Source organism: Tenebrio molitor, chromosome 2, assembly GCF_963966145.1.
Source record: "Tenebrio molitor chromosome 2, icTenMoli1.1, whole genome shotgun sequence".
NCBI classification, from domain to species: Eukaryota; Metazoa; Arthropoda; class Insecta; order Coleoptera; family Tenebrionidae; genus Tenebrio; species Tenebrio molitor.
Window position 1 is genome coordinate 16007106 of NC_091047.1, and position 17254 is coordinate 16024359.

Sequence of the window (17254 nt, forward strand, 5' to 3'; positions counted from 1 at the left end):
AATAATTTAATTTTTCTTAGTTATTTTTATGTCATAGTTCCAAAATTAATTTGTTTTAAACTTCTGTTACCCTAACAGATAAAAATATTGTATCATACTATTTTTAGAAAGGATGATTTATGAAAGAAAACACATTTTGTATTGGGCAAACTTCAATAAAATTGATCACCTGAAATAAGTCATAAATTTGATTTTTTTATAACTACTTAAATTGGTCTAACCATTTGGTATACTAACTTTCACGAGCTGGCAAACTTATACCTACCTAACCACTTTTCCATACCTATCGGTGATATAAATATACAGGGTTATTCTAAATGATTGTGGTGGAAGCAGGTCATTCCCATGTTATGACATTTTTGCCGCTTTCATGTGAACTGTCAATTTTTGTCGCTGTCACTGTCATTTTTTAGGTGAAAAGGGCGGTGATGAGGATTTTATTTATTATTTTTAAATTAACGATTGAATCCAAAAATATTGAGTTGTTTTACAACCAGTTCTAAAAATATTGAGTTGTTTTGCACCCAATTAAACTCCTGTGTGAACGGTGTCTGCTCACTTATTCACATCATTTTGATGTTTTTATACGGAGCGGCAACCATAAATTTTACACTCAGTTTTCACGTCTACTTGGACTACAATCATTTCATATCAATAAAACTTATAGGGGAAAATTGGTTTTTAATTGTTTGTACGGTCGGTGGACAAAAAAAAACTGGGACAAAAATGACAACTGTTCAAATCCAAATTTGGCAAATTTGCACCGTTTAATTCAGACTTGCTAACAAAAATGCCACGTGTGATATAGTTCTCCCAGAGCTGCAGCGGTTTTATGGCAGGGCAATAGTAATTATTACGCCTGTTGAGATGCCGATACGCGACATAAACAGACCCCTGTCAATCATCATTTTCGTTCTATACCTGTCAGTTTACAGGGTAGTACTTGGACGAATTTACGATTAGGGGTTGTACTTGCGGTTTAAACCTATTGTCGGTGTTGTTAACGTTTATACAATGGTACCCTGCCATAAAACCGCTGCAGCTCTGGGAGAACTATACTTACAGTTGGTTGCAAAAAAAACGGGAACTGTCAGAATAAAATTGACACATTTTTACAATTTTCCCATAGTGTGAAACCTTCTTACGAGAGATAGGTTAGGATTAACGTCAAAATTTAATGACATTTTTAAAAATTATTTGATAGGTATTGTCAAGTAGACAATTAATTGACAAATGGAGAAAACCAAATTTACATTAGGAACATTTTCGTTTCCCTTTTTTTTTTACAACCAACTGTACAAACATTTATTTGGCGAGCAAACCAGTGGCGACGTGGCGATAACGCAAGGATTTGAATATCCTTTCACATCATAATGAAGCTCAATTACCTACCTAAGATCCTATAAGATCTGTTTCAATTCCATTGTGAGTAATTTTTTTCTATATTTTCTATATTCTGTGGTGCTGATAAAACTTTTGCGTCTATTAAATTGTTTCAAACCAACATATTAAAAAATATGTATGTATGTATGTCTTTTCTTAATTTGCGTGCTGTTTCAAACAAAGATCTTGAGGGTCTCCAAACTATCCGGACTAAAGAGTACTGAAGATTTGGTTATAGCTCTGCACTATGGATTGACTTCATCTAAATGATATGGAAAAAATAATTCATGAAGGTCTGTAAGCAGCCAAAATTCGCTTGGTGGTCAGGTTAAATACCATTTTCCTCGTCAGTGTCATAAACCTAAAGTTGTGCATAAATACGAGCCTAGTGGCCATTAGCCGAAGCCAATGTGAAGTATCTGTATCCATAGAGGTTTCCATAAATTTGAAGTTTTCGAGTTGATCGTTGATAACGCTGCATCGTTATCGAAAATATTTTTGCGGAAGTTTCAGAATTTCATATCGTCTTGTATTAGAAAAAAAAAGATTATGTCGGAATGCTATATAATAGAGATATGACAACACTTCAAGAAACCTACTCTGGTTGATCACGCTGAAGCATAAGAGTGTTGCTAAATCTTGTCAAGAGCTCCAAGTGTAAATAACTCCAATAATAATTAATGAATGAACTGGGGGAAATGGAGAAAGTTAAAGACGATTTGCTCCAACGAAGTTTCTGTGCCTTCGGCAATGTACACGTTCTCTTGCTGGCATATTTTAAATATTATACAGTTCAAATGGGCATTAGTTGTTTATGGTACTTCACCTTAAAATTGGAAATAACAATAATGTTACAATTGAGATTTAGAAATTTTGAAAAGAAAAGTACTATTACGATCATTAAATTTTGGACATCATTCTTCTATCACATAAAAAAAATTGCTCTAAATCATGCTTTATTGAAACTGTCACATGAATGATGTAATTGTTGTCAAATTTGTCTACAATTTGTCAGTTATGCCACCCGTTTAAAATATTAAGTTTTTAATTTGTATTTACATATTTATATTTTTTATTTTTTATTAATTAAAACCTCGTTCTATTCCATTTGTCTGATTTTTAAAACTTCTTGAAATTTTCTCGGTAAATCTGACATTCACATTTTCAAAATTGACACAATCAAAATTGAGATTATTAATACATAAGGGTCATTTTACAATATATGACAGCACGATGACACTAGCGTGCAAAATTTATTGATCGCGACCGTATAACCTCTGACCACAACTGTCAATGCCACTATTAAGAAATAGGTAGTAGATTACGTTGAGTTCAGAAAAGTGGAAGTTTACTAGACGAGTATGGCAAGTTTAAATGCCATACGAGTCCAGTAAAATCACATTTCTGATGAGGATCGTATACTATTTTTTCGCATTTTAAGAATATGTATTAAAATTTTCGCATTTTAAGAACATTAAAATTTGTTCGTAAAAAAGTTGAATATTATTCAAAATCGTACGGTAATATATTTCATTACTGTATAAAATGCGAAAAAAAATTACGTGCTGTTTAAAAAAACCGTAGATGACCTGACAGTATGAAAACAAAAAACGATCGAAAAATGACAATATGTAATTTGAAGAGATGACGATTTTATTCAATTACTCACCTGCATAAATAGATGTTTTTAGCCTTTGTCAATAGACTCGAATATGCACGTATTTTGACAGATCGTAATTCTGATTTGTATAAAATATGATCATTTATTCTATTTTGGTCAATAATCGTCTTTATATGCCCCAAATGAGGGCATAAATTGGCCTTTATGGCCCGGATTTGTCAAAAATCTGCCAAGCAACGGTTGATTTAATTATTCAAACAATGGTATCAAACATTATTTGATTAAAGAAAATCATAGATTATATACACAGTAACCCTAACAACATCAAAATAGCTAACTAAATTGGCATGGACACAACTTTTACGAGTAGTTGATTTCCTTTAACGAATACTAAATATTTGTTTGAATCTTTTAGAAATTATAAAATAGAATAAAACGTTGTATGTACCACGGGCATAATTGTCGATTTTGGCCCTCGGGAATTTAAAAGCCCTCGTTCCTCGGGCTTTAAACATTCCCTCGTGCCATAATCTTCTGATTATGCCCTTACTACATAAATAACTATTATATTAAATCGTGGAAGTCACCTTATTGTGGCTACAATAGTGTAAAGTTTTCGGCTGTGAGAAATAAAAATCTAATGATAGGACGTTGAGTTGAGTTATTCCCTTTTATTTAATTATGGTTATTCGAGAAGCAGCACCGTAATAGTTATAGAGTTATAGAGTTATTTAAATGAAAGGATTGCATATACTTCACTTAAATTTTATTTAACAAGAAAACGTGATTGGATGGAGTTCAAACAAAAATTACAAATAAATGGGTGAATTTAATACATGATTTTTGGTTTAAAATTTTGAGTGAATGCAAGTAAAATTACTTGCGGGTCAATTTCTAAACACGAAACAACTTTAAAATAAAGTATGAGATGCGAACCATGTGATCTTAAAATTTGAATTGTCTCCCCTGGTAAATTTAGCCTTTTCATGAAATCCCCATACAATAACGAAACGAAGTGGGACGCTGGGTATAGCTAGATCCACCTTAATTTGACGATAGCTGTTGATGCTCTACGTCGGGATCCCCAGTTAAATGAATATAACGGGCAGTGGGCAGCCCTCCGTAGGATAGGAAATCCAAGGAACAAATAATGGCTAAAAATTATTTTAAAAATAATTGGCGAGGATGTGTATCGCGAATCATCAAATCTAAAAAGATCACATACTTCCCGGTAGTGATTTTACAACTCAAAAGAAAGATTTTGAAATTAAAAATTATCAATTTTTAAAGAAAATAATTTACTTTTAACTTTTAATGGAAGAAATAAACTAATAATAATCGTGAAATTAAATTTTGAATAAGAATAAATTTCAATGAACAGAAAGATAATTTATTTACGTTGTAACTTTATAAGACACAATGATTTTCAGTACGGAAAGTACCTCCAGCCACCGAGTTCCAAACCCAAGTCCTCTGGTCTCTTGGATGATTCTCAAACATCCCACTTTCTCACCCTCTTCTTGACCAAAATTACCAATAAGTTATATTCAAAGCTTGTTATTTTAACCAGTCACGTTAACTTTACCAGCATTCCTAGAATTGTGCTTGAAATGCTTTTACACAAGGGCTAAAGACTTTGAACCTTGCACCGTGGAAATTCTAAGTCTAAGAATTGTTCTACTTTTGTTTGAATTTCGCAAAACCTTCCTAACCTCTCTCACTCACACGTTTTATTTCTGCAAAACTAAATAATGTTATTAATACTTTCTTGTGTTGTCTACTTCTTATAATTCTTTTCTACTTTGTTTTGTTACTTTTCTAACTGGAAGTGCAAGCACTTTTTGTTATTAATTTGTTTCTAATTTAAAATTCTGGCCCATTTAACTTTACATGCACTACCAATCACTTAATCTAGTGAACATTAATTTGGTGTGTCTCTCAACCCGAAATCATCAAATTCCTTGATAACATTTTAACCTGGTTGCAAAAATGGCGAACACGTATTTTACTGGAACGTTTCTTTCCAATGAGCATTTATTACCCTTGCACCTGGTTTAGTTTCACGGACGGTTTAAAATTTCAAAGACAATTGCCAAATTTTATTTGAATACTAAACCACCACTTTCAAAGATTATTAAGCCGATAAAGATTTTGAGAAACATTAAAATTTACAGCTAACAAATATTCGGCTCCCAAATATTTCTTTTAAGGACATTTCCTTGAAATTATCGAAACAAAAAATTCTTCATTTGGCGAACCTTTTTGAACCATTACAATGGACAACATTTGGAAATTTTATTAATGTGTTAATTTTGTTTCCACGTAAGACTCCACCGAGTGCAGAGTCAAAACATGTATTCTTAAAATAATCTTACAATTGGCGTGAACATAAATATGATATAACAGGTAAAACATGGTAAGCCGAGTCACGCACAGCGTTAAATCGGAAAAGGTGCAGCGATAATAATCTATTATGTGTTATTGTCGAAGAGCGACTGACCTTTCTTATTACTTTGTGGAGTGGTTTTCTTGATATTTTTCTCTTGGTTAGCTGTACTGTCCCTGTGGATATGCTCCAGCAATACACTAGGAGAGCAGCCCATACCACCGGGAGATCAATCCACGATTTATAACATCATCCGCTATAACGCTTGAATGATCTGAAAAAAATCATACCTTGCAAAGCTTAGCAACAACGAAAATGCATTTACTCAGATTTTTATGACATGTAAAATATTTATGTTAAAAAATTAGAAGACAAAAACAATTTTATTAAAAACTGTATGTATACCTGAAATCTAGAAAAAAACGAAAAATATTTTGCGGAAATACATTGATTTGAATAGTATTAGATTCATGTAGAACGACAAGATTGACGTGAACGCAAAATGGTATTTACGAAGGTCGAAGAAGTTCTTCAGCACAGATAAAATATAAAATAAAATCGGAAGTTAGTACTTATTAAAAACTTGTAATAACTAATAACAATAAAGAATTGAGCCTTCCTACTTCTACTAAGATGCTTTGATGAGATAAAAATTTTTGGATTTTTCGTGAATGTTTTGTTTCCGCTCGTTTTTGAATGACTTCTTTTTTCATGTTTTCAAATGGTTATAAAAATATTATAATACATATGTACTATCTTTTACGTGCGACTTCGCGGAAATGTGAGAATAATCTTCAGTGATCTTCTTGGAGATTCGCGAAGCTACTAACCATCATCATAAGAAAATGGGCACACTATACGGGGTGTTACAGAAGTCCACGTAATAAATTTAATCACCAATAGGACTCTTTAAAATAAACATTGACCTTTTTTTAATTGAATATTGTTTTTTACATTCTTCCAACCCCTAATTCGACACTCCGCTCTTGGGATAATCATCAATTGAAACGAAAGAGTGAGTGAAAATGTTTTAGTGCGATAAAAACTTTACAGTTTCTTTTGAAGAAAGAACGACTACTTTTTACATTAAAAAATCACAGTACGGTAGCTGTTCGATTTTTACGAACTCATTTCTTGCCAAAAAATGTCATTTGAAATAGCCCATTATAAAGTACCTATCACCTTATCAATAAAGTTTTTAACGAGTGTTCATGCGTGAACATGCTTCTCAAAGGTTCTGGATGTGCAACTAAGGGCATTGACTTAATTTTGCAATATATGCTATTAAACTTTTCTGGCCACTTCTTTACTTCAAAATATAAGCCAATATTTTTTTAACTGCATACTATAACTTTCTTGTCTTTGTAAGTAAAGTACATATTTGTTACATATGTGTCTGTTGGCTAATTAGCTTTTCTTCCCGTTCAATCTCTGTTTCGGTAGCTTTGTTTCATACGTTACCTTCATATTGATTCTTTGGTCCTTTTTGGATTTCAACTTGAACATCAGATTTAGATCTATTCCGAACAGTTCTATTGCGTTATTGATTAACTAATTGTCTCAGTTTCAATATCTCCTCTTGCAGACACTCGCATGACATTATTACTTCCATCTTCTACTTGCGATCACATTTCTTTTCATTTTGAAAAGCTTCTCATTTGTTTGACAACTTTTGGCAACAACAAAAACTGTCTACCAACTCGGAGTAGAATTTTTGTTCACTACCCAACCCCTGAGTAAATCCCTTTTTCAGGGATATTTTTTTAATTTTGAACATAATCCATATCTAGTCCCTATGTTCAGTTAAAAAAAAAAAAACACAGATCAATGCATTGCGAGTATTTTGATATAATATTCTACAAACCTATCAAAAATGGTCAAAATTTCGAGTACAAATGTCATTTAAGATTATTTTTAGTACCTCACAGCAAAAAAAGTGTTATGTTACACAGAAAAGTTTTTGAGATATTGAACATTAAGTTAAAAAAAATGCAATATTTTTCAATTTAAAAAGTCAAATTGGGCTAATTAAACACTAGAAAATTTTTAAAATCTTAAAAATGAGTCTGCTATTGCTTAAATAGCAAACGGTGACCATTTTTAACTTTTTAATTTCATTAATATTAGAACATTTATTAATTACATATTTTGAAATTGTTGATAACATAATAACATTATGTTATCAACATAGTTATAGAGGTCGGTCCTAACGGTTTGTTAAACTTATTCTACGTTCGCACCTCCAAACCGACCCGTCTCTCCCAAAATTTCAAAATGCGTGCGAAAAAGGGCCTTTAAAACACTAAAGCTTTAAGAGTTGCTTAGGTAACAACAAATTCACCTACATTTTGAACGATGATAAATAGACATTTATACACAATTTATGATAGCAACGAAACAACAACAATTGACCGTTTCTATATCAACGATTAATAACACAGATTACTTCGGAAAAGGTATTTCAATTCACTTTTTTTGTTATAATTTTCAGATTGTAGTGCAGGTATAATAAAAAATAGCGTATGATACAATTTTATAAGGGCCTTTAAAGCACTTGCGACGTTAAAAGCTCTTAAACTCGTCGCGCGTGCTTTAAAGGCTTCCTTATACTTGTATCATAATATACTATTATAATTTTGTAAGATAAATTTGTTATAAAATGTTTTTATTTCGTAACCCTACTTTTATTGTTTTTAATACTCGTAAGTGCATAAATAGAAAAGTAGTGTCGATCGTGAACATATTTCTTTAAATTGAAATGCGCAAAGTAGGTATGTATATTGAGCTAGAAGTAAAGCAGACATCTTGAAATGTGCTAAACAATCATTAAAACAACAGGTATCTAGTTTTGCACTTATCTTATCACATATTATTATCACTCTTTTAGTTTTTCGATAAATTAACAAATAAATGAACTTAATGATGTGATGTGTTATACTCACTTATAATGAGACAGGTTAGAGTACCCGTCCAACAGACGTGTTTGAAAAGTTGCCTTTTCATTGTACAAACACATTGTCGAAAAAGTACCCTAAAATGAAACACAAATTGTAGTTTTTGCAAACAGATATTATTAGTAATGTTTTTAGATTGTTTTTTTTTCAAAACTTCACGCATAATTTTAGATTAACACATTTGTCGATGAAGCTTCATGAAGTTTCATTTCTAAAATTGACAAAACAACTACATCGAAGTTTCATTCATTAATTACCTACTTTTTATATAATTATTATCAATTTATCATTAATGTGTTGCCAATAAATACTTATGTCTTAAAATGAATGGCCTGCGAAGCAACCACTGATTTTTGAACGTTTCTTGTGATTCACATATGTGTATCTATCGTATGATCAAAAAATCTTTGGATCGCGATAGCCATGAAATGTAAAAACCATCTAAAGAATTATTTACTTCTACTGCCCCTAGTTTTTATGTGTATTTCAAAGCAGCGCTAAAATGTCACGGAACTCGTTTAAACATAAACGAGGCAAATAAGCCCAATTACATAGATATGTAGTTTGTTAATTCCACGGCAACCCTGATCCAAAGACTTTTTTATCATATGATAGTTATACGATCCAAAATACAGGCTTATGATAAAGTAACACACAAAATTCATAAAACGCACAATATTCATTTTTGAAAAAAATGCAAAAACACGTTAAACAGTTTTTTTAATTCTGCGTCTTTTAACGTATAGGTATAGAAAAAAAAATTTCAAATTTGGGAAGCTACGATTCCGATAAGATTATTTGATAGAGCTTATTTTTCTGATTATAAAAATCTAGTTTAAGTAGAAATTTAATAAAAAATAAGCAAATTAATAAAGAACGAAATAAACTTGATTTTAATAATATCTAACTAATAAATAAATGAAACAATATTTTAAAGCAAGAATTTACTCTATAAACTGTTTGACGTGTTTTTGCATTTTTTTCAAAAATTAATACTGCACATTTTCTGAATTTTGTGCGTTACTTTATCATAACTCTGTATGTATATAGCATTTTAAATATGTATGTCTTTAAATTCATTTCATTGTATTATTCCTTTAATAAACATTTTATTGTTAGTATTTGATTTATTTCTCATATTTTCTATGTTCCCCATGTAATAAGAAAACAAATAAAATCATTTACACGGATAACTTCAGTGAAAAATTTCTTTACAAAATAATGACTGACTAAAAATATCGGTATGAAGAAAGAACCATGTACGTTTTCTAAGTTCCAAAATCTGACCTGTGTGAGCGATTTTCTTTAAACATCACATAACGCTATTATGAATTTTATTCCAAATTTCATGATGTATAACTGTGGTGTGGTGTTTTTGACAATTGGACCTCATTAGAATAATTTTAATGAATTTTTGCATAAGGAGGGCATAAAGCATTTCTTATGTACGGTCGTAAGAGACGCAAGATGACATAAACATTAGAATTATGTAGACGCATTGTGAACACTTACATTGGTTTCCATTTATTCATCTTTATGAATTACGTATCTGTTATGTCGTTCTTAGGCTTATGTCCATTGTGAATAAGCACTTAGAAAACAATTACTGTATACCTAATTGAATGATAAAGTTTCAAATATCAAACTTCTGTACCTACACAACTAGGTACTCCTCTTATTTACAAAATTTTAATATTCTCAATCAGATGTTTCAGTGAGAAATGAAATAATCGAATTGCGATATTCTCTACTGCCATAGCTTTGGTTTTCTCTAATTTTTGACGGATTTTAAATGCTGCTTCATTTAAGTGTTTTCATTTTATTTTAATTAAGTTTTGATTTTTTTCTAAGATTCTGTCGAACAAATCACAAAACCTATTATAATTCTAAAAAAATAAGCTTTTTAATGATGCCCCATTTAACCCATGTTCCCATTTAAAAACAATCAAGTTGGCTTTGTACTTTGAAAGCTTATGGGTATTTTTTTTTTGTTTTTAATTTGATAAGTAGCTTTTAATGAGTCCTAAGTGCATTTTTAAACTTTCAGAGTTCTAGTGTAAACCATTTATAGCAGGACGGAGCCGGTTTCATACATAATCGCAATTCTGCATATTTCATTCATTAATAATATGAAATAATCTTGTTCAAATGTGTATTATTTTTTATTTAATACATTTTGCATTAACATAACATTGTTGATAGTAATTTACTCTTTATCTAATGTATGTTTAGATATTGCCATAAATTATCATCATCAAATTTTAAAAGGATAAATAAAAATCAATACTAATTAGCGTCAAGGTATTTTCAACGAAAAATCCGATGTTGTTGCAGATATGTAAAGTTTATTTCTATATTTCGTTTACTAAAACTTGTAAAAACAAACAAATGTGTTTTATTTTACGTAATGATAGTCAAAAAACCATTACTTTATCTTGGCACATCACGGTGTTAATTTATGATAAAAACATAGTTTTCAAAAATATGTATCTGCACCGTACCCTACTTTTTGTACGTTATCATCACGGACACAAGCACTGCAATTACTAAATTGAAATACGTCATTATCATAAAAAGACTATTTGGAAAAGTAATTTTCAACTTTAGCCATAATAGAATTGTTATACTTTGATAATTAATTACTACGATAATTGAAACAAAGTGACCCCTATGATTGTTTTCAAAATACCAAAACAATTTTAATTTATTCAACAGCAAACAAACGATAATAAATTACTTACATTAATTCATTTTTAGAACTGAATAGCTTCCTTAATTTATTATATAAGTACTTATCACAATTATTTAAACAGAATTACGCCACACCACGTGCTATTCAGTGTACTTGTTATACCATTATTCTTATTTATAGTTTAATTTAAATAAAAAGATACACATGTAAGATGTGACGAGATGTTCACGCGCGCGGGTTTAACACATCACACTTGCTGCCAGGTCCAACAAGTGAATTTTGTTGCGTGAAACCCGCCGAAATTTTCGAGTTTGCGCTAGAGTTGTACACAGAGGACGCTACCTACAACTTATCGACTGCGAAGATCTGTAAAAATACTAACATTAAATGTTCATGGGTTTTATACTCATTGTTATTAGCAACAACGTTTCCGTTTTAAAATTAGTGAGTATAATTAACTGAAACCATTATTATTTAAGTATACGTAAATTAAATTAATGAAAATATTTTAACACAATTTATTTGTTTACATTTAAAAATGTAGCAAAAAAAAGTATTCAAGGTAATGTTACCGTCTATATTTATTTATATTAATTATAAAAATGGTCTCAAATGATGTGCGGAATTATAGCAATACTTGCTTGCCCGATATCGTGTTCTGTTTTTCTAACCGCCGCGCCGCCTTCCGGAGACAGCGCGCAGCTTCTCCGTTGGTGTTTTCAAAAATTCCCTGTCTTGACATTAAACACAAGAATTTTTGAAATTTTCGCATTCAAGTGTGCAATAAATCATGCAAATAATAATAATTTGCGGCTTTCAGTCGATTGATACGAGCTGTTTACGTAAAAAAAATTGTCTAAAATTATCAATTCGGAACGTTTTTACAGTGATGTTTGAAATTTGTCGGTGTAAGAAACAATTTAGAGAAATGTTGGCGCCTCAAAACAGCAATCTCTATAAATTATTGATAGGTATATTTTAAATCCAAATGAGCAAGTTCAATGACAAAATTTCGATTCGGAACGTTTTTAGTGTGATTTTTGAGATTTGGCGATATAAAAACATATTTAGAGAGGAGCTAGAGCGATTTTAATAGTATTTGGAACATTCTCATTGCCAAAGAGTAATTTCATGTACAAAATTTTGTCTATTCTCCTAAAGATCAAGTGCATATTAAGGTGCAACGAAATAGAAATGTTTTGATGACAATAATTCATAACATTCAATGGTTTTTCGTGCCTCCGGCCGGAATTTGGTAAATTACAGATCTTGAAATCGTCCAGAAACACATGCATTGCCGGCCTCGTCCGGCTAAAAGTAGGGATTTCGAGTTGTCATCGGTTTCGGTTGGCATTTGTTATCAGAATTCTATCAAACGTCAATGTTTGTTCTGTGAATGGCTCGTTAAAAATGTTTTTCTATTTATAACAACGTACAAAGTACAAAGAAGCAATATTTAACTAAAATTAATTAATTAAAATTACGTTTCGAGCCACTTCTTGAATATGGGCTGGTGTATTTATTACAACAAATGTTTCAGGAAAATGTCAAAAACAAAACAAATTGATTAAATTTAATAAATGTCAGGAAACAAGAGCGATGTTGATTTTAAAGTTTAAATGTAAGTGTTGCCAACATAAAAAAGTCCCTAATACCAATTATTAAAACAAGTGCTTTAACTTCCATTTAACAAAAATCCGCAGAAGTCGGCACGAAAAATGTTTAAAATTTAAATTTAAATTTCCGGTACCGCCACAACAGCGCGCCAAATGTGAAGGTACTATACTACATTTGTTTAGCAGGAAGAAACCAGGTTTACACAGCAAAAATTATAAATCGGGTAGCAGGATTGCAGGAGAAAAATGGCGGGAATATTTGAAAATGCCGAATATAAATCTCAATTAAATTATTACCGCAGAATGTTATTCAATTCAAAAAATTGCATTATGTAGTAATTTTTTCTTCTAAATGACTAAAAGAATTAATTCACTAAAGCCTGTTTATATAAAAATTTTATTATAAATTCATATTCAAAAGGTTGAGAGGTCAAGAAAAAATAACAAATACAAACAAAATATGTATAATAATAAAAATGCGGAGGCGAGACGCCGGTAATTATGTTGATAAGCACTGCACTATTACTTGATAGTAATATCCGTAATAGTGTATGTACCCCGACAAAATTGCCGTGCCGCCGGGTTAGTATAATAAGAATATAATTGTCTTTGAAAAAAGTGGCCCATGGTTGACCAATTTAATCAAAATTTTCTTTGTCACTATCTGACTCAGTAGATGTATCACTGGAGGAATCCTGTAAAGAAATAATCAGTTCAGGTACTGTGCCAAAATTTTCACCAATTCTTCTCATTTCATTTTCAATTTTTTTTGAATGTTCAATACATTTTTTCCAGTTTTCATCAGTTACATGTTCCACAGCTTCCTGAAATAGGGGCTTCACATCTCTTAACTTAAAAGTTATATTTTTTGAAGCAACTTCATTTTTTATCTGGGCCCAGATTAATTCGATGGGATTTAACTCGCAATGGTATGGTGGCAAACGTAAAACAGTTTTTCCCTCTTGTACAGCAAGTTCATCCACAGCATACCTTTCAAATGTATGTTTATGTTGTTTAACCAACATCAGGAGTTCAGCTTTCAACATTGCTGATTCAAAGGCAATGTTCTTGGACGCCAGCCAGTTCTGAATATCACCCTTTCTCCATGACGTTGTTGAAATTTTTTCAACTTTGCGACTATGGTATGAGGCATTGTCAAGAACAATTACTGCATTATTTGGCAGGGTTTTTAAAATTTTCGCAAACCATGTTTCAAAAACTGTCGCATTCATCTCTTGATGATAATCACCACCTTTGCTCCCTTCAAATATTAACAAACCACCATCAACAAAGCCCTCGTCAGAACCAATGTGTAAAATTATAAGGCGTTTGCCTTTCCCACATGGGTCTTTCAATCCTGTTGAAAAGCCTTCAATAAAGGCTTGTCTTGCACTTTTTTTACTTTCATCAACCCATATTTTTGTTTTGGTATGACCTTCGTTGATCCACGTTTCATCCAAATAAAATATTTTTCGTTCTTCTGATCTGAACTTTTCAATTTCACGCAAAAACTTTGCCCTCCAAACAGTAATTTCAGGCCTATCAATAAGAAGACCATTTCTGCCACGTCTTTTGAACCTGCAACAGTTTGCATTATTACATTGTTGTAATTGATGTGGCTGATAATATAATATAAAATATAAGGTAGCAAGGATCTCTATTCTCCACCAGCATTGACTGTGACTATGCAAGCATGAACCTTGTTCCAATCCATGTTAGATACAACCCTTCTCTCAAAAACTCTTACCTAAATTGTAATTCTTTCAGCACTTTATGCAATTTTGATCGGCCCATCTTAGGAATTTCAGAATTAAGTTTAGTCTCCTCATGTACAGCATCAATTGTTGGCGGAATTTGTTTAAAAAAAAAATCATGCACAGTTTTCCTAATTAGATAGTTTGCATGATCATCTAATATTATTCTTTCTTCATGTTTCGCTTTTTTTGCTGGGCTGACATGCCCAGTTGAGTGTACTTCACCCAGAAGAGTATAAATTGTAGACAAAGAGAAACCTGTGAATAATTATATGTCAAAGAATTTTTGTTTTTAGCAAAATCACAGTAATACCAGTATATGAAGCTGTCTTCTTTTTCTGTTCAGTTGCTCCAATATCTGGGAAGTCCTTTACAATGTTTTGGTGAACATTATGTATGACAGTTTTTTCTCGAAGAGTCAAATGACCTATATGGAACAAAATTAATCATAACATGCACTTTTCATCACTATAATTAATTATACCTGTTGGTAATTTTCGTCTTCTGGCATTTACTGTAGCAAAATTTGCAGCTGGTGCCTCCATGATACGAGGAAATAGGTCCACAAGACTGGTTCTTCGAAATCTTGAAATATATATAACAGTATATCATTTTGTTTTCTCATTGATACAACTTACCACGAAAACTGTAAACACAGCAAGGATTAGTTCTGACAAGAACTGGTTTTTAATAGACAAATAAAACGAACACAGGAGAACCAAAAGATAACAAAACCACGCCAATCTCAAAAACGAATACCAATGACAGTTGTCAAGTGTCAAATGCTCAAATGATTCCCTCTGCACTGTTGTCAGTTTCACATCCTGCAAAATCCTGCGGATAATATTATTTATAATGGGTAAAAAAAATATTAACTTACTAAAATATAATACTTACTAAGTCTGGTGAACGCATGAACGCATGAAGAGTTTTATCCATTTCGATGTGAACAATTATATAATTTTTCTTACTTTACACGAACACAATCTGGCAACAACACTTAAATTTTCATTTTATGCGATTTTATTAAAAATATCTCAAAATTTTTGAATCTGTAGATACCTACAAATTCCATTAAGCTTTAAGAACATTACGTTATAGTTTCTTTTTTTTTTCAGTCATAATTTAGAAGTTTTTATTTTAAATCATGAACCCTAAACTTTGCTCGTGTAAACGCGCCTCGCTGTTAGCCAATCAAATTTAAATACTCCCTACCACGATTTCCATCTAACAAGAGGATATACTATAGCGGCTAGACTAGGCACTACGAGCGGAAATATAGCGGGGGGTGAAACGGGCTCGCGCGGGTGGTTGACAGGGGTAGCTCACTTTTGTTTAGTTTTTCGAAACGAACACACCTTGCGAAGAGCGATCCAAGTTTCTCAAATTAGTAAGTTAAACCTGAACAATTCCACTACCGTTCCGAGTAGATATTTTGTGTCCCCGTAAAGAATTCAACGTTTTTAATTCACCTGGGTAATTTATCTCACTTTCGTTGCCTTTTTTTTGTGTTTTGTTTTGGGACCAGGACCACGTGGTAAGGGTATGTTGTAGATTTTATTTTGTTGCATGTTGTGGCTTTAAGAAGCGCCCATTTGTTAATTTTAAGCGTTATCCCTAAGTTTTCTCCCGGGAGGTTCATTTTTTGTAATCTTGTAATTTCGGAAATTCGGAGCCGTCGTCCGTACCGCGAGCGTCCATTTTGTTTCTTTCACTAACATTTTATTTTAACGGCACTCGACCCGCCATCTTTTTGTTTAACATTACCAGCGATTATTGTATTCATGATTTATGTTGTTTACTGATATTTGAGCCATTTAATGTGGTTCTATTTTATCGTTATTTAACTTCACGTTTTGTTCTCTTTTATTTCCTCATTGTTTAATGTTGTGGTTTTGTTGTTTTTGCTTATGTTATCCTTGTTTAATGTTGCGTTTTGTTTTGTTTATTTGATCATTGTTTAATGTTGCGCTTTTTTTGTGTTGAATTTTCGCATCGTTTAATGTTACGCGTTGTTCGATTGAATTAAACTCGGGTTTTCTTTATGTTGTTGTTAAGCACCGCTAGGTTTCGGAAGAGTTAAAGTAAAATGTTGTAAGTGCGCCACAATGGGAGTTAGGTTTCAATCAGGAAGTCGTGGGGTTGTCTAGTGAATTCCTGGGGAGGCCACGGTTAAGTTACGGCCGTTAGCGGAGGCGGACCTAAGTCCTGCTCGATGCGGCTCTGGGATGCTGACGTGAAACCTCCGTCGCGGTTCTAGGGATCTTAGGTTTTTGTCGGTAACGGTTGGTTGGGGAAGGTGGAGCAAGCTCTGCTCGAAGCGGCTTGGGAAGCTCATCGTACAACCCCGAGGCGCTTTGTCACTATTTCTTGGTCGGTGAAATAGCCCGACGTTCATTACTAACCTGAGTATCTAGAAACGTCGCTGGTCTCAAGCCGATTCAGATTATTCTTCTGAGTCCCCTCGCGGCCGAGAGTTTGTTACCTCCAGCTCTAAGTTCCCGAAGGCGTACCTTGACCGCGTAGTTCCAAATTAAACATTGTTTTGTCATTAATCGAATTGTAAAATATGAGTAATACCTGGGATACGGTTTTTGAAGAGGGTTTTTCATCCGTCCCTGTCTGTAATAACTGCACCATAATTTGTTTACTTGTTTTGCAAGCTTTAACTGTCATTTTGTCTGTCATGTGCCGTTTTTCTGTTATGTTAAATATTGTTGCATTCATCTTGTCGTTTATCTTTGTGATGTACTCAACTAGTTAATTTCTTGTACTTCGTTAACTTAAGTTCTGTCCTTTATATTCGTTTCAATTTCTTTTTCATCAAAGTTATTACAGACATTTTTAA

The 17254-nt window shown here is 32.2% G+C and overlaps 1 protein-coding gene across 1 annotated transcript; it reads right to left on the bottom strand.

The window, feature by feature from the left end:
- Positions 1–13031: 13031 nt before the first annotated feature.
- On the bottom strand, positions 13032–15558 carry LOC138124143 (uncharacterized). The gene is made up of 5 exons (XM_069039086.1): positions 15045–15558; positions 14891–14991; positions 14720–14833; positions 14400–14664; positions 13032–14230 (listed from the first exon to the last, which is right to left on the bottom strand). The coding sequence occupies exons 2-5, from the start codon at positions 14949–14951 to the stop codon at positions 13291–13293; spliced, it is 1380 nt and encodes a 459-aa protein (XP_068895187.1). The 5' UTR covers positions 14952–14991; positions 15045–15558; the 3' UTR covers positions 13032–13290.
- Between the last annotated feature and the right edge of the window lie 1696 nt (positions 15559–17254).

Bases quoted from the DNA above. Each gene is read 5' to 3' on its own strand.
- LOC138124143 (XM_069039086.1), bottom strand. From the start codon at position 14,951: ATGGAGGCACCAGCTGCAAATTTTGCTACAGTAAATGCCAGAAGACGA. The intron at 14,834-14,890 runs GTATAATTAATT...TGTTCCATATAG, and splicing joins AAGACGAAAATTACCAACAG to GTCATTTGACTCTTCGAGAA. The intron at 14,231-14,399 runs GTAAGAGTTTTT...AAACTGTTGCAG, and splicing joins CTGAAAGAATTACAATTTAG to GTTCAAAAGACGTGGCAGAA.